The following is a 23,767-nucleotide window of genomic DNA, read 5'->3' on the forward strand; positions in this document are numbered from 1 at the left end:
TCCAAAATGAGAGAAAATTCTAGTGTTATTGAAAATGAAGTGTGATAGACTTTACTTTGTGCTGCCAGAGACGTGCAGTTATTGTTTATATTTTATTTTAAGCCGGCCAATGTTTTTTATGTTATATAAGCTATTTTGTTTGACCTTTTGCTAGGCGGGTGCTAGCAATTGTGCATGGCCGAGCTATATAAGTCCTAGGGTTATAATTAATGATATATTGCCAATATGTTCGTTGTGACCTTTTTGGAATGTGGAGAACAGAGCCGAAGCAATGACCCGAGAAAAGCTGATAAATGATTTCTGTGGTGGCGTGATATGAAAACTGCATAGAAAGACGGGTCAACGTTCGTCTTGTAGTTATGTCAGTTCACGGGTCTTTGTTCAAAGTGCCTTTGGGAAACTGGTTGTAGCCAGTAATATGAGGCGTTAACTAAGTGTGCATTCGTATGTGCGTGTGCGCCTCTTCTATTCTTAATGTATCACTAACCAAGTCTATGGGAGACTTGGATAGAGATGTCTGTGGGAGAAAGGCAAGATGACGGGGGAGCTCTGCGAAAGTTTATTTATATAGTGAGTGAAATATTCCGGCTGCATGGCTGAGTTAAATTACTTTAGCCAAAGGGGTGGCTTGTTGTCTGTTTGACATTTATAAGAATATCTAATCTTTAACTTTGTCCTTAAACTTATGTGTACTTACGAGTGTGTTTCTCGTGTCTTTGAAACAGACGATTCTGGCAAGGGGGGACCGAGGGTCCCGATGGGAGAATAGACAATTGGTGTGACAATTACTGTTTTAGACATTTTAATGTTGGGGGGGGGTTAACTGAGTTAAGTTAGTCAGTAAGACTTGGATTATGATCTTTCCATTATTAAATAAATAGTTATTTTTTATATAACTTCGCCTCTCATTTGATTACCTGTTAGAATGGAGAGAGAGAGAGAGAGAGGAGAGAGAGAGAGAGAGAGAGAGAGAGAGAAAGAAAGAAAAGTCGCGAGACGTTGGTCGCTTGGAGAGAGAGAAAGAGAGATTGTGTGTTGGTTTGCCTGACGCTCGAGTCACACGTTTACCAAATAAATAACGAGATTAATATACCGTTAACAAATATATAGCTCTTTTTAAGGAAAACATTATTCCTAATAAGTTTGGCCTCAGGAGCTAGAATTTCAGAACTGTCGGCTCTTTCAAGGGATCCAGGTCTCATTGAATTCCTTCCCTCAGGAGAACTTCTCCTTTCTCCAGATCGTCAATTTTTAGCCAAAAACGAAGATCCACAAGAAAGGTGGCCCCCTTGGAAAATCATACCACTTCCACAGGACCAGTCATTGTGTCCAGTCAACTCCCTAAAAGCCTACTTGAGTAGGACCACCCTGATATCCTCAGGCCCATTATTTATTAGGGAGAAAGGTGGTACTATTTCCTTAAAAGGAATTAGGCAACAAAATTGTATTTCATAAAACAGGCCAACCCAGAGTCTTTCCCAAGGGCTCATGATGTTAGGGCAGTTGCCACCTCCATCAATTACTTTCAACATATGAACTTTGACAATCTTAAGAAATACACAGGCTGGAAATCTCCGACAGTATTTAAACGCCACTATTTGAAGTCCTTAGAAGCCCTTAAATTCTCTGCAGTGGCAGCAGGAAACAGTTTCCCCTGACACTGCTTGATATATACTTTCTTAAATCTTATCTCTGTAGCTTTTTCTCTTTCTGCTGCCTCACTAGCACCCTTACTTAGCTCGGTCGTCTCTGTATATTTTACCTTGGATGTAGTTGTATATATATGGATATTGTTGCTTTGTGTTTGGGCTTAGTTCCCTTATTTGTTTTGTATATCCTTCCCATATCTGTTACTATGGTTTTGTGTTCTTATTATTAAGTTACTTTAAGGTCTATTAAAACGTATTGTTTCTGTATATTTTTATCACTTTATTGTAATCTTAAGTTCTATATTATAGCAACTAACCTTACTTGTGTTTTAATTTACCTGTTTTTCAGTATTTTAATATATTGTGTATAACTTTCCAAGCTTGGTGGGGCCAATTCTCTGGCACTATTTCACGGAGCGACACTGGCTGAGCCCAGAAAAGGGATTTTGACGGAGGAAAAATCTATTTCTTGGCAATGACCCGTGTCGCCCAGTGAAATCCCACCCTCTTTTCACATTCCTCACCCTGTCTGGCCCAAGCTTGGGTACTATCTTCAGGAATGACGCCAGAGACGCTCACTGTAGTAGTAGCGGGGCTTTGGTTCGGCTCCTCTGTAGACTGGGGATTTTGGCGGAGAAGGAAGCTAATTGGCAAGGGACCTCTGGTAGTGGTTTCCACTCGCTCTTTTACTATACCGACACCTTTATTAAAAGGTGAGCGAGCCAGAATATTCTGGCACTATTGTTTCTCTTTTTTTCTCTGGTATATATAGCAATATTTATACTTTAGAAATGAGGATCAAGGATACATTTCACTGGGCGACACAGGTCATTGCCCAGAAATAGATTTTTCCTCCGTCAAAATCCCTTTTTTGTTGGATATTTGTGTTTCAGAAGTTGTGGGTTTCTTGCACAATACCTTTTTTGTATTTGTGACAACTTTGCCATAGATAGGAAACTGGGTTAAGTTTCTAGTGACCTGTGCCGTAGTGCATGTGGAGAAGTCTTTGCTTAGACACTTTGAATTTGGAGTTTTGTTATAATGAGTTGTGGCACATTGGTGATTTTTTCTAGAATTTCCTGGTGGTGATTTTTTCTAGAATTTCCTGGACAATTTTATTTGCCGAGTTTTTGCTTTTCTCAGCAGTTATGCTAAACAGAGAGTTTATAGTTTTTGACCATAACATTGAGTTATTTTCCTGGAGAATTGGAGATCATTTGAGATATAATATTTTGGAGGTATAATATTTTTGGCCATTTGATATATATATATTTTAAATATTCCACAGTCTAGGCCTATGGTGCTGAGAGCTATGTTTAGTTCAATTATTTTGCAGCCATCTTTGTTGCAAATGGAGACACCTTTATGAGGAGATATGTGGCGATATTTTTTAGTGTCAGCTGGGTGCTTTGAGTGCATTTTTTTGGAGATGGAGTTACATTTTTGATTATCCTGCTTGGAGATATAATATTTTTTGGAGACTTGTTTTATTCCACATGGAGTTATTGGTGAAATAGAGGTAAGTATTTTTTATTTGCTGAAACAGAGGTGAATATTTTTTGTTACTGGAGTGGTGGTTTTATTAACATGTGGTTATGGGTGAAATAAGAGGGAATATGGTGGTGTGGTTATTAATTAAATGGAGGAAATATTTTTATTACCGGAGTGGTGTTATTATTAATATGGTGATATATATATATGTGGATGGCATTAATCTCGGGCTCCGTCTAACGCCGGACCTGACCTTGAGAATGGGACATCTCAGACATAAGGCTCCAGCCTTCTCGTGGGAGTTTTAAATTTGTATGTATCTTTTATTGTCATAGCATACATATAATATTACGGCGGAGTTCCTGCTCCACCATGTATTTGTCACCCAATTACTACAAACACTCTTCACCCTGTTTCTTTCTTTGAATGTTACTTGCCTGGCGTCGGGGACACCTGGAGTTCATTAATCTGTGAAGATTTTACTCCGGCTCCTGCCGGAGTTCTTTGAAGTCATACTCCCCTTGTTCCGCTTGTGACATCACGTTAAGTTATACAGGCCCCGTAGTTGGTTGTGACAGGGTGACACTTATCCCTTATATATGTATATATATATTAAATTTATATATATTTATGTGTGTATATGCATACTGCCGCCGGAGCTACTCCGGCAGTAGTCTCATACTTCACAACCTTGGAACTATTCCGAAGGTTGTCGATGATACTCATGTATCATTTGACTTACAGGTTACCTGTTGTCAAGAGGAGGGCTGCAACGCAGTTCTCCAAGACCCCTGCGGCCATGAGGTATGCCGTTCTCACGCCGGGTGTGCAGTGAGGGTGGAGGACTTCACCGTGTGGCACCATGAGAACTGCTCCGTGTGCTACATTCTCGTGAATGAAGCCTCCGCTGAGGTATGTCGCATTTCACGCCGTTTTTATATTGATACAATGAGTCTCATTTATACTGGTTTTGATTTTTATACTAAATTAATTCTGTCTCGTGTTTTAAGTACTAATACTAACCCCTCTTACAGGGTTTGGAAGTGGTCCAGACAGCAGCGCTGACCTCCCTGAAAGCCTGGGTCGGAGGGCTTGGGAGGAACTCTCCCAAGGGATGACCCTACATCCTGGCCCAGGACATGGCGGATCTCATCTTCCTTGAAGCAAAGAAGGGCTCGGTGGTGGATCCGGAGGTAGCTGCTCCCCTCATTGCTAATATCCAAGCCATGGTCGCACTCCCGGACGACGGTAGCATTGCCGAGGAGGTCACAGGCGAGGTTGCGGCCCTCGACCTGGATTTAGAGCCCATGACTGTTGACGTCGCGGGCAACGGTAAGGGTGTTAGTGAGGCAGGTCCTGTAGGGGCTCAGGGGCTTTCCTTGAGCCCTTCCTTATCTTCTCTTCCTTCTACTTCCACTTCTTTCCGGGGTTTCACGGAGAAGCTTAGGTCAGTCAGACCAAAGACTTCTTCAGTGATCCCCAAAGTGAAGTCTTCTACAGACTTCAAGCCAAAAACCAAGACCCTGCCAAAGAAGTTGAGCTCTTCCCTTGTCACTAAGCCGCCGGCTCACCATCCCGGGGCTGACAAGGCGAAGGCTATCCCTTCTTCCAAGTCTTCCAAACATAGACCTCGTAAGGAGAAAGCCCAGTCTTCCTCCTTTGACCCTGAGGCTTTCTCCTCTACTATCTTGTAACAGGGGGGCAACATCGTCGGGAACTTGGTCCAGACCAAGTTTCAGGAGATGTTCTCCCAACTCTCCAATACAGTCGAGTCTTCGGGCCAATCGATCCAATCCTTGACGGAGAGGGTTGCGGCCCAGGAGAATGCTATGACGGGCATCCGGGATACCTTGGCGGCAGGGCATTCCCAGTCCGGCCAAGCGGCCCTACCTTCGCTTATGCAGGACTCGTCCAACCTCCCTCTGTTTAAGCCCAACAACCCTTGGAGGGTGGCGGCATACGCTCCATTCTCGGAGGGTATGCTGTCCATTGAGGGCTGTGGAACTCGAAGGCTTGAGGACTTCGAGTTCTACCCCAAAAATCTCCAACCCCCGTTCATGGGCTACGTCCGCCTAACTGACGCAGCCATGATGAGGGAGGATAAAGTCCCAAAAGAGACAGTTATCCTTCCCGGGAACAGGCTCAGCAGGCTTGGTTACGGAGCTTGGCGGAGTGGGAGTGCGAGAATACTCACCTCACCGCTTTTAAGAGCCCCTTCACCATTTTCACAACGGTGGAGGGCACGCCACTTCCTCTCACTCTTATCGTGGTGGAAGCCACCTACCAAGCAGCTCTGAAGGACGAGCCCATGCCTCAGCTTCGGGAAACAGAGCCAACCTCCCTCCTAATCCCGGGTTCTGAGAACTATTTTGAAGGGGCAGCTCCTACTTTCACTGTAGGTAAGCTCAAACCTGACTGTGCCACAGCACTTTCAGTGAGAGGTTACCTAGGCTCTCGGAAAGCCTTATCCAGATGGAGTATGACGCCCGGACTAGGCTAAGCAGGTCCCTCAGCTCCTTGACGATGGTGGAAATGACTGCTCTTGTTTACGAACAAGAGCCGTTATTTAAAGTTATGGCTAAGTCGCTACTGCATACAATGCAGTGCGACTTCTATGACTTCGTCATTGCAAGGTGGAACTGTAGGAAGCATGTTCTGGCGGAAGCCACCATCCGCCACAAACCGAACAAATTGATCGCCTCATCCATATGGGACACAGATCTCTTCCCCAACCCCGTTGTGACTGAGGTTTTATATGAGGCCTCCAAAGTAAACCAGAGCTTGAAGGTCCAGTGGGGTCTCATTCCTAAAAGGAAACCCGAATTCACCGGATCCAACCCTAAATCGAAAAAGAGGCCTGGGAAGTTCCAGCCCTTCCAGGCCCCTCGGCAATCTCTAGTACAAGCAGTCCAGGTACCTCAAGTACCACAGCAGGCTGCGTCAAAAGCACAACCGCAACAGCAGTTTGTGCTTCTGATGCAACTGTCGCAACAGCCCCAGCCGTCAACCTCCTTTGCTGTCTTGCCGGCCTATAACTCGGCTTTTGAGGCCCAGTCCTTTCAGCCGTTCAATAGGTTCGCCAGAGGTTCCTCCCGTCAGAGAGGAGCCGGAAGGGCCGCCAGCAGGGGCAGAGGTTTCCGAGGAGCATGTGGTGGACGTCCAACCGCAAACCAGTGAGAGTCCCAAGGTAGGAGGGGGTTCAGCAATTGGGCTCAGAGCATTGTGACCAAAGGTCTGGGGTGGAGTTGGCTTCAAGGTCCTCCTCCATCCAACAGCTTCTATCAAAGACCAACAGCGGAATTGGTAGAGTATACCTAGGATCATCTTCACAAAGGTGTAGTATCAAGGGTCAGGAACTTAAAGTTTCAAGGGCGCTTGTTCAGCGTGCCAAAGAAAGGCTCAGAAAAGCGAAGGATAATCCTAGACTTGTCTCATCTAAACTCATTCATTCTTTGCGATAAGTTCAGGATGCTGACCGTTTCGCAGGTACAGACCTTACTTCCCCATGGGGCCGTCACAACCTCTATAGAACTTACAGATGCCTACTATCATGTTCCAATAGCCAGACACTTCTGCCCCTTTCTAGGCTTCAAACTAGGAAGGCAAGCTTACTCCTTCAAAGTGATGCCATTCGGGCTCAACATTGCTCCCAGAATTTTCCCAAAATTGGCGGAATCAGTCGTCCAAGAATTGAGGACACAAGGAATAATGTTAGTAGCCTATCTAGACGATTGGCTCATATGGGCAACAAATCCCAAGGAATGTCAAAAAGCGACGGTCAAGGTAATCAAGTTCCTGGAACACTTAGGGTTCCAAATAAACAGGACCAAGTCCAAGCTAACACCGGAATCACGCTTCCAGTGGTTAGGCCTACAGTGGGACTTGGGATCTCACACTCTATCAATCCCGCCGTTGAAAAGAAAAGAAAGTAGCCAATCCATTTCTCAAGAACGCTCAGACATCTCGGAGGAACCAAGAGAGGATCTTGGGTTCACTCCAATTTGCTTCAGTCACGGACATTCTTTTGAAAGCCAGGCTGAAGGACATAAACCGGGTCTGGCGTTCAAAAGCAAACCGCAGGTCTCGGGACAAACTAGCCTCCATCCCGGCGATCTTAAGGAAACGACTGCCCATAGACGGACGTCAAGAACCTGTCAAGAGCAGTACCCCTCCAGTTTCCCCCACCGTCACTAGTGATCCACACGGACGCTTCACTAAGCGGATGGGGCGGGTACTCACAGTACAAAAAGGTCCAGGGAACCTGGTCCCTACCATTTTGCCAGCTACATATCAATGTACTGGAAGCCATGGCAGTGTTTCTCACTCTGAAATGGCTTTGACTGTCCAAGAAGGTTTACGTCAAGCTAGTACTAGACAGTGCAGTGGTAGTCCACTGCACAAACAGGGGCGGATCCAAATCAAGTCACCTGAATCATGTCTTGATAGCCATATTTACCTTGGCGAACAGGAACAAATGGCACCTGTCAGCCACCCACCTAGCGGGCGTAAGGAACGTGGTAACAGATGCCCTATCACGCTCCGCCCCGCTGGAATCGGAGTGGACCTTAGACAAGGAGTCATTCAAATGGATCTGTCAAAAGGTTCCGGGGCTCCAGGTGGATCTCTTTGTCACGGAGTCAAATCACAAACTCCCTTGCTACGTGGCCCCCAACCTGGACCCTCTGGCCTATGCCACAGACGCTATGGCTCTAGATTGAAATGTGTGGAAGAAGGTTTATCTGTTTCCTCCAGTAAATCTTCTCCTGAAAGTACTGGACAAACTCAGGACGTTCAAAGGACACGTCGCTTTAGTAGCTCCCAATTGGCCCAAAAGCAATTGGTTTCCCCACTCCTGGAATTGGGACTCCGGCCTCAACAAATTCCCAATCCCAAACTGACTCAGTTAGTACAAACGCGGACTGTGTCCGCTTCCTCAAGAATTCATAAAGCCCTAACTTTATTATGAACTTCATGAAGTTTGCGGCACAAAGGGATGCCAACATCGATCCCAGAACATCAGATTCTTAGAATCCGACAAAAGGGAATCCACATTGCGTCAGTATGACTCAGCCGTTAAAAAACTGGCCTTGTTCCTGAAGGGCTCAAACGCACAAACCATGTCCACGAATTTGACCATAACCTTCTTCAGGACATTATTCGAGAAAGGTCTAGCAGCAAGCACAATCACTACTACCAAATCTGCTCTTAAGAAGATCTTCCAATTTGGCTTCCGTATAGATCTAACAGACTCATACTTTTCTTCTATTCCAAAGGCTTGCGCTAGACTCAGGCCCTCTGAGAGACCCAGGTCAGTCTCATGGTTTTTAAATGATGTCCTTAAATTGGCCTCAGAAATTGATAATGACTCCTGTGAGTATATAGCTCTTTTGAGGAAAACATTATTCTTAGTAAGCTTGGCCTCAGGAGCTAGAATTTCAGAACTGTCGGCTCTTTCGAGGGAACCAGGTCACATTGAATTCCTTCCCTCAGGAGAGCTTCTCCTTTCCCCAGATCGTCAATTTTTAGCCAAAAATGAAGACCCACAAGAAAGGTGGGCCCCTTGGAAAATTATACCACTTCCACAGGACCAGTCACTATGTCCAGTCAATTCCCTAAAAGCATACTTAAGCAGGACTACCCTGATATCCTCAGGTCCATTATTCATCAGGGAAAAAGGTGGTATGATTTCTTTAAAAGGAATTAGGCAACAAATTTTGTATTTCATAAAACAGGCCAATCCGGAGTCTTTCCCACGGGCTCATGATGTTAGGGCAGTTGCCACCTCCATCAATTACTTTCAACATATGAACTTTGACGATCTCAAGAAATACACAGGCTGGAAATCTCCGACAGTATTTAAACGCCACTATTTGAAGTCTTTAGAAGCCCTTAAATTCTCTGCAGTGGCAGCCGGAAACACAGTTTCACCTTCTGCCTGCCTCACTAGCACCCTTACTTAGCTCGGTTGTCTCTGTATAACTTTGCCTTGGATGTAGTTATGTATATACTGAATATTGTCACTTTGTGTTTGGGCTTAGTTCCCTTGTCTATTTAGTGATTAATTACCGTTTCTGTTATTATAGTTATATGTCCTTTTATGATTGAGTTACTTTAAGGTTTATTAAAACGCAGTGTTTCTGTGTATTTTTGGGCAATGACCTGTATCGCCCAGTGAAATCCCACCCTTCCTTCTTGCATTCCACACCCTGTTTGGCCCAAGCTTGGGTGCTATCTTCAGGAATGACGACAGAGACGCTGACCGTAGTAGTAGCGGGTAGCGAGGCCTTAGTTCGGCTCCTCTGTAGGTGATGGATTTTGGTGGAGGAGGAGACTAAATGGCAAGGGACCTCTGGTAGTGGTATCCACTCACTCTTTTACTATACCGACACCTTTAATTAAAAGGTGAGCGAGCCAGGATATTCTGGCACTATCGTTTCTCTTTTTTCTCTGGTATATATAGCAATGTTTATACCTTAGAAATGAGTATCAAAGGAACCATTTCACTGGGCAACACAGGTCATTGCCCAGAAATAGATTTTTCCTCCGTCAAAATCCCTTATTTAGTACTCTCTAAGCAGTTGAAGGCTGAAGTTATTGCTTACTTACAGTGGTGATTGGATATAAATGGATGACTGCAATCCTCACATCAGGTGGAAGGATGAAATAGTGTGAAAAGTGAAAAACTAATGGATAATTTAGTTTGAACCACTTACTGTTTTGAATTATGAAATCCATAAAATGACTCCTTAAGTAATTTAATACTTTGTTTTCAAGTCTGGAGGATTGGTAAGAATTAAATCATTTGACAAAAGCTTTTTATCATCTTAAATTATTGAAGTTTTTCTAATCAATGGCATTTTTACACTTAGAAGTCAGTCAGCAAGCATGAAATATTTTATAATTTCAGACGTGCCTCATCCTTTACACAGCAAGAGTTTAGTTTTCTTCGAAAATTAATTGATGCAATGGTAAACTCAGGAGGTACAATAAATTTAACAGAAGCTACAAACTTGGCAACTCAGGCAGAACCAAAGATGAAACTTAGTGATGGAGAAGCTTTTATTAACCGTCTCATTAAGAACCAGTGGCTTTTACAGGTCAGTTTTTATGCATTGATTTTTATTGGTGTAAAATTTTATGTTTATGTTGAAGCACAACAATGACTACTTGCGATATGTTGTAAGCCAAAGTGTTCCTAATATATGAAAATATGAAGATTTTGAAACTGCTATAGTTGGTAATACTTCTGTATTCTTTTCATTGAGTAGTTTTGCATTCTGGATATTCTGTCAGTTAGTGATATTGAATTTTCTGTGGATGACTTTATTTTTTTACCAGATATTTTAATATTTACTAAGTACCATAAAATTAGACTGGATTAATTCTTGCCTAATTAAAAAAATATAGTTGATAGCTATTGTTACGTTTGTGGCTGCGTAAGGTTTATCATTTACTTTAAAATTAACTGACATCTGACGAGACTGAATGCCATGCAGGTAACAAGAGGGAACAGGAGAAAAAAGTATTAAAATTGATGGATTTAAGGGAAATGCAATGTTACATTTAAATAAGATTATTATTATTTCCATCAGAAACATTTACACAGGTGCTGAATGCACTAGCTCCTTGGCACTGAGGTTACGTTAATTAACAAATCAAATACTAATGCCACTATGAAAACCCCAGAAAATGTAAAGCTCTTTTATGAAGAACCTGGAATTTAAAGGAATAAGATACTTGTTTCATTTCCATTATCACCAATCATAAAATAATAGTTAACAGCAGCTCTTCATTCTTTCACCCTGGGACTTGAAATGGATGGTTGCTACCCTGGCACCGTGAAATATGGAAGGTGTAGTACACAACTTCATGCTTTCTTCTAATTTTGGAAATTAAGGATGCATTGTAATTCTCGATCTAAACGAGATTAGTGTATTTGGGAGTTGCATAAGGCAGAGGATAAGTAATTTAACACAACACTGTCACAGAATAGAAAATAAATTAACACTTATGGATGCAAGTCACATATTTTTCCACTTCACTTATTCTCTGAAGGAGATGGAATGGGGAATTAGTTATATATTATGAGAGCAGACAGTATTTAAGGAAAGAAAAGAATTGTGCGTCAAAACATATTTCAAGACTATGACTTCTATAGTTAAATCACCAAAGATGCCATACCTATAAAAATTCTTAAGCTAACTGCCTATTTTAACAGTTCAAACACCAGATATACTTTAAACTACCATATGGGTATGCACCAATGATGTAGCCTAGCATATGTTAAAGGAAGATGATACAAATGTACCTTTGTTCCTACATCGTATACAAACCTTCCATCCTTCACTTAGGGGATAGATTGCAGTTCAGCTGTAACTACTGGCTAATACATTCTTTTCCATACCGAGGTAGTAACTACCGGGTCAGAAATACCTGCTCGGCGGTGGGGAAGCACTGCCACCCACCAGCTCACTGAGTCGCCACTTTGATTACAGCCGGCAGCGAGGAAAGACCTCTCTTTTTCGCTCTTGCTGGCTTGCTAAAAATTTTTCATAACATTCTTTTTCTAGCTGAATGCGAGTATGTCTGACAATATGGTTATGCGTTCCTGCCCTGGTGTCCCGGGCCATAGGTGTGGGACTTTCATGAGCAGGATTGATAGACCTCACTCCCTTTGTCCTTCTTGCAGGGGGTATTCTTGTAGTACATGGGAATCCCCATGAGGAGTGTCGTACATGGTTGCCTGCCCAGTGGGTTGAGTATCGCTGGTGGCGAAGTAAGAAGAAGAAAAGGGATTCTTCGCCTTCGAGTTCTTCCTCAAAGACTAAACGACCCAGACCTTCTGCTTCCTCGTCAGGGTCTCGTCCTTCGGGACCTTCGGCGTCTCACTCCTCCAGGAGTGTAGCGCATAAGAGTGACAATTTAACTCCTGGCCAGCCTTTGAAAGAGTGAGACCTGCTCGTTTCCCCTGGTGAAACGGGAAGGCTTAGCCCTTCTAAGGATGAGCCTTGTTTTTCAGTACATGTTGACGACGCCCTTCGTGTTTTGTGGCCTTCATTGGGACTTCTTGGCCTGCCATTGAAGGAGACTTTTGTCGGCACTCTCCTTTGGGCTTGCGTCTTCTTCCTTAGTCTCCACAGAAGAGTCAGCCTCCTCCTCCCGTGCTGTTAAGGAAGACGCCCTTCCCTCTGTGGTACAGCCCCCAGAGCCCTCCCCTGCAGAGGCTCTTTTTGATGCTGACCAGGTCCGTCCTCCTGTGTGCCCGCCCTCGGGGATGCAGGCCCTGCAACTTTGCCTTGTCCCTGGACGAGGTCCTCAGACTCCTCCTGACACGCCTTCTTCGAGAGCCAACAGTGACTCTCAGAGAAGTAGTAAAGACTCTTCTCAGAGACGTGCTGACGCACGCTCTCCTTTGAGAACTACCAGACCTTCATGTGTAATTTCCTTGGCTTTGTGTGATGCTACAGCACATACAAAGGAGCATTCATTGGATTTACTCTCCTCTGCAATGCGCGATGCTACAGTACACGCACAGGAGGCTTCACTAATTGAATGCTCCCCTGCAATGCGTGATGCTTCGGGACACGCACAGGAGCCTTCATTAGAGAGAGGTCACAGAGAAACGCACCAATGTGCCCCCACCTTCTACACCACAGCGAGAACTACTTCCTGATGTGCACCATTCATTTGTGCTCCATGTTACTCCTGGACAGCGTGCTCCGACAGCATGCGTGATTGCGCATGCGTCTTTTAGACAGCGCTCACCTGTAACGCGCGTTACCCAACACGCTGCCTCAGCAACAGAGTAAGCGCTCACTGAGACGCTCTACTGCCCATGTGTGCCAAAGCGCATCACCAGAGTGTTTTTCTAAACACTCCAGCAGGCGCTCTTGGTCTCCAGTATCACGCCCCAGACGCTCTCCTTCTTTGGAACGCTCTTCTTCGTTTACGCGCAACAAAGAGCTCAATTTCTCCTGTAGAGCGTCAACGTGCTGGACTGCACGCAGCTCTAGGTGTTCTACCATGTGCAAATTTGCACACCATTCACCTGCACGCGCTTATGCGCGTTCAGAACCTGTGTGCGTGCCCGTGCTGACCCACGCTCTTGCTCCTGCAGGTACACACGCACCTGTAAAACCTTTTTCTTCGGTTTTTTGCAAGGTTTCAACACGGAAAACAGAGACGTGTGAGTCGGAGTACCCGCCCTCGGAACTTCCATCGTCTGCTCCTCCTCCGGAGGTCCCATCTCCACCTCGGGATCCTCATAAAGCTGCAACCCAGCCTTCCAAAAGGCAGCCTTATAGGCTTTCACGTTTGATCAAAGGTCGCCATTCCCTGACTCCCTCGAGAACAAGGCCACAAACGGGCTCCTTCTCCTTCATATGACCTTCCAGCTCCCCTTCCGATTCCTCTTTGGAAGTTGGGAGAGCAGTTAAGGGGATTTACTATCCCAAAGCCACGAGTGCTTAACGTCAGGCGAGAGGTGCTCTGGAAGCAAAGGCATCCCGTGACTCCTCCTTACGAGTCCAGACCTCCAACCTCTCGAGGTTCTCAATCTCCAAGGGCTTGGTCTCTTGTAGAGAAATATCACATCTCACCCATCGAGTTCGAACCCAGCCAAGATCCTCCTGACAGGGCTCCAACAGTGCTAGCGGAGAGTGCTCCATCTCCCCTCTCTCCTCCAGCTTCGCCAGAAGCAGATAGGCCTTATCCAACTCCACCTTCCCCCTTCTCGCAAGGGGCTGTCCGACGGGGGCATAAGGACCTGTGGAAGGTAGCGAAGAATTGCTCTCGTGATTCCGAGCCTCCAAGGGCTCCTGTGGCTCTGGGGGCCCTTGGCTCCTGGACCTTCTGCTGACCTTCATGAACAACTAGAGAATCAGCTTTCTTCTTCAAGACTGGACCCCTCTCATTCACGCCCGGGTGCGTCAATGCAGAGGGAGGATGATTTTCAAGAGGCAACTGACGATTCAGCTGGCTACCTTCTGGAACCAGCTGTTCTAGAAGATGTGGCAGCTGAAACCACCTTCCGTGAGATCATCAGTCTCATCCGGAAGGTAAACGGCCTAGGAGAAGTTCCAACTACTTCTCCGAAAGGCCGTACGTCGACAGTCAACCTTCTTTGTTGCGCCCCTCGGTATGAGCTGCCCTTGTCATCCCTGACAAGGGAGGCTCTGACCAAGGTCAATAGACAAGTTTCAGCGACGAAGGACTCGCTGTAGGCATCTCGGTCCTCTAAGCTACTCCCCTCTGCTTTCCAGAAGCAGAGGAAGTACTATGTGGCTCAAGAGGCTGAGCCTTCACCCTTGCCCATAAACCCGACGATAACATCATTGGCACCTTGAGGTTCACTCCAGACACTGTAACACAGAACCTCGACGCTCTCTTCCCAGATGTCGCAGCTCGAACAAACCACGATGGCGGCGTTGCAAGCAACTTCATGGTTGGACTTTTGGGGCAGCACGGTGGGCTTTCTTGCCACCTCTGAGACTCCGCAGCAGACTGACAAGCAAGCGGACATGGCCCATCAGTTCCATGACCTTGTTTTGTCAGGAGGTAAGGCTATGGAGTTCTTAGTCCACCAGCTTGCCAACCTCTTGGCCAACCTGGTGCTGAAGCGCATGGACGCCGTCTCATCAAGGCTTGATCGAGCTGTGGACCCTTAGGATGTGACCGACCTGAGGAATGCCTCGCTTCAGGGATCCACCCTCTTTTCATCTTCGGATGTAAACGAGGTGATCGGAGACTTCAGGAGAGCAAGCCAGGATTCTCTGCTGCACCGCGCAGCACCTTCTGTTGGCCCCAACCTCCTGCTGTTTTTGCTGACATCCCTCTGCCTCTCCATCTAGGAGGGTTTCTCACCCTCCTGCCAGGGCTGATCCCTTTCCCACTGTCTCCACCACTCAGCGGCAGAGAGTCAGCAGCCCTTTTCGACCAGGGGTGGTCATGGGCGAGGCAAACTCGGCAAGAGGAAGAGAGTCTGCCACGACCAGTGAGGAGGGCACTCCCCCCACTCTGCCACCTGTGGGGGGATGCCTGCAAGCCAGATGGACGAGGTAGCAGTACCACGAGACGGAGGATTGGACGCTGACCGTCCTCCAACACAGGGATCGCGTCCCGTTCATCAACTCTCCCCCGCCTCTGATTCGACCCCCAAAGTCGTCATGATCCTATCGTCAGGGATCAATGAAGGATCTTGCCCTTCAGGCGGAAGTCCAGGGGATGCTTGGGAAGGATGCTTTCGAGGAGGTCCTCGACGAGTCTCTAGGCTTCTTCAGTTGACTCTCTCTTGTAAAGAAGGCATCTGGAGGTTGGAGACTGGTCATCGACCTCTCAGCCCTGAACGAGTTCGTTCGGCAAACCCTGTTCAGGATGGAGACCCCCAGCACGATCAGACAGGCCATTCTTCCTACGGATCACATGGTGACGATCGACCTAAAAGACGCATACTCCCAGATCCCAATCCATCCGCTGTCCAGGAAGTATCTTTGTCTTGTTGTAGCGGACAGTGTTCCAATTCAAGGTCCTATGTTTTGGTCTCTCCACAGCTCCGCAAGTCTTCACTCGGGTGTTCACCCTAGTGTCGACATGGGCTCATCGCCAGGGCATTCGTCTATTGCGTTACCCAGATGATTGGCTGATACTGGCGCCCCCAATGGAACTGCTTCGTCTCCACGGAGACAGGGTTCTGGCATTTTGTCACGATCCGGTGTATCTTGGTATGATCCTCGACACTGTTGCAGGGAAAGCCTTTCCGACACCAGAAAGACTGGAATGCTTCCGAAGTATCGCTCTGCCCTTCCTTTGACAGTCCCAGCTGCCAGCACATCAGTGGCAACAGTTGCTGGGACATCTGACCTCGCTGGAACGCCTTGTTCCAAACGGTCGGATGCATCTTTGATCCTTTCAGTGGGGTCTGAAGAATCATTGGTCGCAAAATCACGATTCTCCTCACGAACTAATCCCAGTGGAGAACATTTTCTCCGATCTCGAATGGTGGCTGGATGACGCGAACCTGTTGAGGGGCTCCCCTCTCCAGTCTCGCTCACCTGATTTGCATCTGTTTACGGACGCATCCAAGGAAGGATGGGGCGTGCACCTACTGCAACACCTGGCTTCAGGCCTATGGTCCGACCAGGAACGTCGAGATCATATCAACGTGCTAGAACTTAGCGCTGCCTTCCTGGCACGCCAGCACTTCAGCTCTCTTCTGACAGGTCACTCGGTGGCACTGATGAGCAACAACACCACCGTACTGGCATACGTGAGTTGTCAAGGTGGTACCGTGTCTCTGCAGCTTTGCCAACTAGCAGTGCAGATTCATGAATGGGCAGTTCTCAACTCGGTAGGGTTGACAGCTCAGTTCATTCTAGGCAAATGGAACGTGGCGGACAATCTGAGCAGGAGGACACAGATCGTTGGCTCCGAATGGTCTTTGGCTCTTCGGATAGCGAACAAAGTCTTGACTTTGTGGGGTTCCCCAGCAATAGACCTGTTCGCTACCACTCTAAATCGGAAGTATGACAAATTTTCTAAGACAATTTGCATTTTTCATAGCTACAAACTTGAGGTCTTAACAATAGGATAATTTCTAGCACCTAGCTGGATCCGGTAAAAAAGCAGATGAAAGCAAGGAATCTTGTGGTATCTGGCAACGCATGCGTAGATCGGGTGAAGAGTGGTCAAACGCCGATCATCTACTCCAGTCTTTCCCAACACTGAAGACGCCTACCAGGCGTAGAGGAGGAAGAGGGAGAGGAAAACAGCACTAGCTTCTTTTGCACTCTTCTCGGAAGGCGGGGACGAAGCAACGCGTTTCCTACCAGTCCCCCCAACCGATAAGGCAGCCAACTTCACATCTAAAACAGAGTCCAGCCTCTTAAGAACTGCCTGGCATATGATCTTGGACTGATGTGCCAGAGAAGGCTCCGAAGACAAGGAAGGGAGATGTTTCGAACTGGGTGGCAGAGATGACGTTGCGGCTAAGAGAGGCGGATCGGAGGAGGCGACTGGGAGATACGTCACTGATGATTGTGAGAGTGACGTCACAAGTGGTGGTGACGTCATGACTTCCCCTCTGAGCGAGGGGGAAAGAGACACCACTGGCGGAGGAATACACAAAGATGGGCCTTGTGACGACAACGACGGGGCTGACGCCACAGCATCACTCGAAGACAAGGCAGCAGCAGACGCTGGTGGAGCAATACAAGATGGCCAACTGCTCCCACCCGTGGAGACGAGGCCGGGAGGAGGGGGATGGCCTGGGTGGACTGGGGAAGGGAGGTGCAAGCCTCCACAAAATGCGCTAGCAACCCTTCCAAGGACGGGGTAACCCCTAGCCCAAGTGTCTTCCAAATTGCTGCCATTTTGGACGCCTCCAACTCTGGAAGAGAAGAGAATGATGAAAAAACCTCACCCTTCTCGGGAACCGAAAAAGCTCCCGAGGAAGAGGGGGCTACATTACAAAAAACACCCTGGCGACCTCCCGATACTTCCATCGATGAGTCAATTGAAGAAAAGGAAGGAGATGCAGGGACAACGCTACTATGGGGGTTGACTACAAAACATCGGGAATAGGAGCAAAGCCCTCCCAAGAAGGAAGAGTGGAGACATTCTGATGTTCCCTCTTACCATAAAACTTCCTCCACTGCTCCAAAGGCCATGCCCGGCATTCCATACAAGGATTTGTAATCGTACAAAAATTGGAAGGACACCTACTGCATGTGATGTGAGGGTCCGTCGCTGACGAAGCCAAAAAACGAGAATACGGGAATCCAGGAATTCCGGGCCACCAATGCTGATGTTGAGAAGGAGCAGAAGCCATAATACTAGGTAAAAAAAAAAAACACACACACACACACTAAAGGAACGAAACGGGCGAGAACCGGGGAAAAGGCCAAGAGAGGAAAAAACCCAACTCTCGTCCAGGCGGTAAAGAAAAGACTGGAGTAGATGATCGGCGTTTGACCACTCTTCACCCGATCTACGCATGCGTTGCCACAAGATTCCTGGCTTTCATCTGCTTTTTTACCGGATCCAGCTAGGCGCTAGAAATTATCCTATTGTTAAGACTGAGGGTTTGTTTGCGTATGAACAATACCGATTTACTGCTGTCCAGTTCCAGATCCAGCGGCGGTGTTCGAGGACGTGTTCCAGGACCCCTGGGATGGCCTAGACATCTATGCTTTTCTGCCATTTTACCTGCTCAGGCAGGTGTTGAATCAAGTGTGATCCACACCTTCCCTGTCCATGACGCTAGTAGTGCTGAAATGGCCTCACGTAGAATGGTACCCGGACCTTCTACTTCTGCTGGTAGAGACTCCGAGAGTGCTTCCGCCACTCTCCGACCTCCTATGCCAGCCACATGTGAGGATCTTCCACAACGCTGTGAGCTTTTTACATCGATCTCTCTTCCTTGGAGGAACACTCTATGCTCATGGGAAGCTTTGAACAGGGTTGCACTCCAGTATTGGCAAAGCCTCCTCCCTGGGACATTGTTGCTGTCCTCAGGTCTTTGAAGAGAGCTCCGTATGAACCGTTATCCCTGGCATCTGATAGGGATCTCACCCTGAAAACAGTTTTTCTTCTTGCCCTTGCTTCCTCCAAGCTAGTCAGTGAGCTTCATGGCCTAGCCTATACTGTCGCTCATACTGAGCGCTGGACCAATGCCTGCTTCAGCTTCGTCCCTGAGTTTGTTGTGAGAACCCAGAAACTGGCCCAGGTTGATTCTCGAATTTCTTCGTTCCAGGTTATGAGCCTGGGCACAATAATCGAAGACCCAGATGAGCTACTTCTCTGTCCTCTGAGAACACTGAGGCACTCTCCATCGGACCAGCTCTACTTGACCCACCTTACAACATCTCTTTGCAAGTACGGGCCTGTCAAAGGAGATGGTTACGAGGAATACCATTTCACATTGGATTCGAGAGGTGATTTACTGTACCCTCTCCCCTCCCTCTTCTCCACTTGCTGGTACCAGTCGAGTGAAGGCTCATGATGTGCATGGAATGAGCACATCTCTTGCCTTTAAGAAGAACCTTTCTGTTACCCAGGTGATGGAAGCTGGCACATTGTCTCGCCCATCCACCTTCACCAGGTTCTACCTTAGAGACTGTACCCACAGCTACCTCGACACAACTGACCTTGGTCCTGTGGTAGCCGCTCAGCAAGTGGTTTAGTTGCCTCCGTGCCCTCAGAGGTCGGAAGTATTGGATCGAGGTTCCATATGAACCTGGGGGTGAATGTGAGAGTATGACTGGCCTATTTTCTTTTCACCTTTTCCCCTTACTTGGGGCCACAGCATCGAAACCCGTTCTCCGGCACCAATTTCGATACTGGTAAGCCTTCCATGTCCGACTACTGGTTTTTCTGTAGACACACACAAGTCAGTCTCCACACTCCTTTCCGAGGGGGAGTGTGCTGTAACCCAACAAATCTGTTATAATTATATAGCCTGGTTTTGGTTGCCAGAGAGAGTTCTACGCTCACGCCTTTGGTACCCAGGCTGTCAGCCATCAGGTCGCATTTACCATGGCTCGCGGGGTGAAGGATCCACGACCCCGAGCTATGAGCCCGGGTCCTGGCATCCCGGGTTCCATTCTCAGCCAGCAAGACAGGACTTCCATCCCTACCTTAGGATGAATCTCCTAAGTAAAGGATGGAAGGTTTGTATATGGTGTAGGAACAAATGACATTTTTGAAAGTAAAATGCATTTTTCCCTAACCATATAAACCTGGAGTCCTTTACTTGTGTGGTCCCGCCAAACATCCACCCCCTTGATTCAGGGGTCATCATCAAAGTTCTGGCTGTAATCTAACTGACTACTCAGTGAGCTGGTGGGGAGGCGGTGCTTCCCCACCACCGGGCAGGTAGTTACTACCTCGTTATATAAAAGAATGTATTAGCCGGTAGTTTCACCTAAGCTACAATCTATCCCCTAAGTAAAGGATTCCAGGTTTGTATGGTTAAGGAAAAACACATTTTACTTTCAAAAATATCAAATTTACAGCAATTTAAAACTATTGCAAAGCACAAACACACATTGCATGCTTCGTATTAGTACAGTTGGTATTTACCTTTGAAAAAGCTCTCTTGCTTGCACACACACACACACACACACACACACACACACACACACACACACACACACACACACACACACACACACACACACACACACCTCTCTCCCGTTATTACGGGTTTCACATTTCTGCTGTCCACTCTGTCGTGGAATTTTGTGGAACACTCATAGTTCACTTTTCCACGGGGAACTTTCACTAATTTGCATACTTTTTCTATGGACAGTATCCCTAAAATTATTTCTGATTTTTATTTATTATTTATTTATTTTTTTGTAGAGCAATACTACTCACTAATTTCTGTATTTTTTCATATTGTGTTTGTAACTAATTACTGATTTTTATTATAAAAATTATTCACAGCATATTTATAATGTACAGGCAGTCCCCAGTTATGGGCAGAGGTTCTGTTCTTGGAGGGGTGCTGTAAGTGAAAACCACCATTAACCGAAACCCGGTGATTTATGACACCAATAACTGGTTATCATCGCCATAAGTGCCATTACACTGCCTCTTGTTAGGTATGTTATGGCACCATATAAGGCACTGATAACCGGAACTCAGCCTGTTATGGTGCTGATAACTGAGTCTGCCGATAAACAGGGACTGCCTGTAATGCCCTTTGCTGACAACACTGCAAAGAATTTCTACTGAAGATAAAGTAGTACACGCAACCCTTGGTTAACAGTGGCATCAGTTAATGGCTATCCGGTTTCACGGCACTTTCTAGCGACGCTGTTAACTGGATTTTCTGTGCCAATCTCTGGTTAGCAGTGCCGATATCCACTTAGCAGCGCCAATCTCTATTTAACAGCCGTGCCACTCTCTGGTTAACAATGCTAATATTCAGTTAGTGGCCCCATTAAGCAGGTTTTTAGTGCTGTTAGCTCAGATTTTTGGTTAGTGGCAATTTTCGGTTAGCAGCATCGGCCGGGAACGGAAGCCCCGCCATTAAGCAAGGGCTGCCTGTAGTTACGTACTATCTATTAAGCTCATTACAAGTTGGGCCCCACACTGAGCATAATAGGTATGATTCTCTCTCTCTCTCTCTCTCTCTCTCTCTCTCTCTCTCTCTCAGGGTTATGTAAGTTGTATTTGAAATTATTTTGCTGTACAGTAGGGCCTCGATAATCACGGGGGATAAGGCCCAGATCCCCCTGTGATAAGTAAATACCCGTATTATCCTGGTACCCCCTCAAAAATTGCTAAAAAACTGCCTACTTTAATAGTTAACCCACCCAAGACCACTAATCCAATGTTTATAACTGCCTACTTTAGTTCAAACACCAAATATGTCTTCAACTATCACCTTAAATTAAATTCAAGATAGTTTGAAAGTTGTTTTACAACTTTAGCCTAAAAATATATGTAGTATATGTGCTACTGCACATATGTAGCCTACTAGCCTATGGATTACAGCTAGAAGCCTACATATACATGCTCCTTTGGGCCTCTTTTCTTCACAATACATGTTAATGTATTACACGTAATAACCTTCATCTGACGTTTAGGCTTCTTTCCCATAAGAGTAAAAGAATCGGGGCTTTTAGATGCCACATAATTAATTCGTTTATATGGGTACAATTTAAAGAACACGGCGAACACGACTTCAATAACAACATAAAGAAAACGTGGTTAGGGCAGTGTTGCCAAATGGGAATGGCAATTTCTTGCTAGATTTTGCTCCATAAAGTGCTAAAAATTTCACATCATACACAACAATGCCACCCAGCCAATTTCAACCGATTGCTCTCTTTTTTCGATTCAAACATGTTTCTAACATACACAGTGTACTTTTACATTACGTTACATGATTCCTAACAATTTCGAAACCTATTCTGTTCAATTCCAGAAAATACTTTTGCAAGATTTTGTTCTTTTTCTTACATGATATATCAAACATAGTAGAATAAAATAAATATTAAACTTAACATTACAAAGTTTTGATGTCAAAAAACTTAACATTACAAAGTTTTGATGTCAAAATACGTATGCTAGATGTATTTGAAAACAAATGCAAGTTTTCCTGCCAGATGCTGGATTGAAAATTTTCTTGCTAATTACCTCAAGAAAATGAAAGCTAGCATTAAAAATGCAAAATTGGTAACACTGGACTCAACAGATCCGTGTTAGTAGTACAAATGATAGGTATTGTATCATTAAAAATATAAAAATAAATGAAGTCGCAAAGCCGATTCTATTCATGTTTTTCTAAACACTTAGCCTAAAAGGAAAACTTTATTTTGTTTGTTTCATCGTGCCACAAACCCATGACAATGCAGAGTACATATGATCATTCTAAACTATTATTTACTACCAGAATAACAATGATATTGTGTATTGAAAATGAATGTTACGTATATTCCCAAACATTGTTACTACCATGAGTACTATTACAATTTCGAAAGATAATCTTGCTGTGAACGCTACCATAATTTGATTTTCATATACGTGCGTACATTTTGTCAGCTGACTGGCTTCGCATAGATAAAAGTTGATTTCACTTATATGAAATTATTACACTGATAGCCTTTTTATTATGAAGATGTGACGATAATATAGAAGGTAAAAATGGTTCTAGTTATGTATCTCATTTACGCTTCGCCACAGAGAGAGAGAGAGAGAGAGAGAGTATTTCGTTTACGCTTCGTCGCGGAGAGAGAGAGAGAGAGAGAGAATTTCGTTTACACTTCGTCAACAAGAGAGAGATTCTTTCTTCAGATCTCCATTACATGAAGAATGAGTAAAAATGTATTTTATTTTAACCTTTGGAAGCCACCATTGAATATCGGCAGTGACAACTTAAACACAAGTCGATAAACGCTCGATAGTTATGGCAGATGACGTCAGCAATCAGCTGTTTGTCTATAGAGACAGCGAGAGAGAGACTGTTGCCTGATTTGGTTGTAACATTGACAGATATCCATTAGCAAAAGTTGAATAATGATCATTTTAATAAAACTGTCATTTTACTATGTCTAATCATATTGCATGTAATATTACCATATTATATTATTATGATATGAACATAGCGATCTACCATTTGCATTCTGGTTTTGTTTACATTCTTAAAATAATCAACTGATGTCGTTTACCAATATCATCACTGTTTTTAGTTGCCGAATGGAACTTAATTCAGAGATATGCCTATGATATATAACATGAGAATGGTTTAATTACCTTTTATTGTCAGTTAATATCATAATGTGAATCTGTTCATGTATGTTGGTGGTTATCGCACTGCAACTAGGTTTAGCCTACCAATGAACGTCATACACCTACCAGAATAGGCTATATATTATGAAGATATGCCAATAATATATAAGGTGAGAATAGTTTTATTACCTTTATTGTCAGTTAATATCATAATGCGAGTTGTTTCATGTATGTTGGTTATTATCGGACCGTGGCCGAAGCATAGCCTACTGATAAGCATCGCATATGCAACAAGTTTGTCCTGCGATGCTGTGATTCATACCAGCGATATAGCATGAGTAGCTGTCCAAGAAAAAACCTGTGAATGACTGATTCCGTGATTACTGATCTGC

At 45.3% G+C, this 23,767-nt stretch overlaps 1 protein-coding gene across 3 annotated transcripts in view; it reads left to right on the forward strand.

Moving 5' to 3' along the window:
- LOC135195160 (non-structural maintenance of chromosomes element 1 homolog) overlaps positions 1-23,767 on the forward strand; it is a 103,347-nt gene that overhangs the window by 64,503 nt on the left and 15,077 nt on the right. For all 3 annotated transcript variants that reach the window (XM_064221491.1, XM_064221490.1, XM_064221492.1), the window contains exon 4: positions 10,048-10,237. In XM_064221491.1, the coding sequence (XP_064077561.1) occupies positions 10,048-10,237 (190 nt within the window). The remainder of the gene's footprint in view (positions 1-10,047; positions 10,238-23,767) is intronic.

The sequence above is a fragment of the Macrobrachium nipponense genome, chromosome 20 (assembly GCF_015104395.2).
Source record: "Macrobrachium nipponense isolate FS-2020 chromosome 20, ASM1510439v2, whole genome shotgun sequence".
NCBI classification, from domain to species: Eukaryota; Metazoa; Arthropoda; class Malacostraca; order Decapoda; family Palaemonidae; genus Macrobrachium; species Macrobrachium nipponense.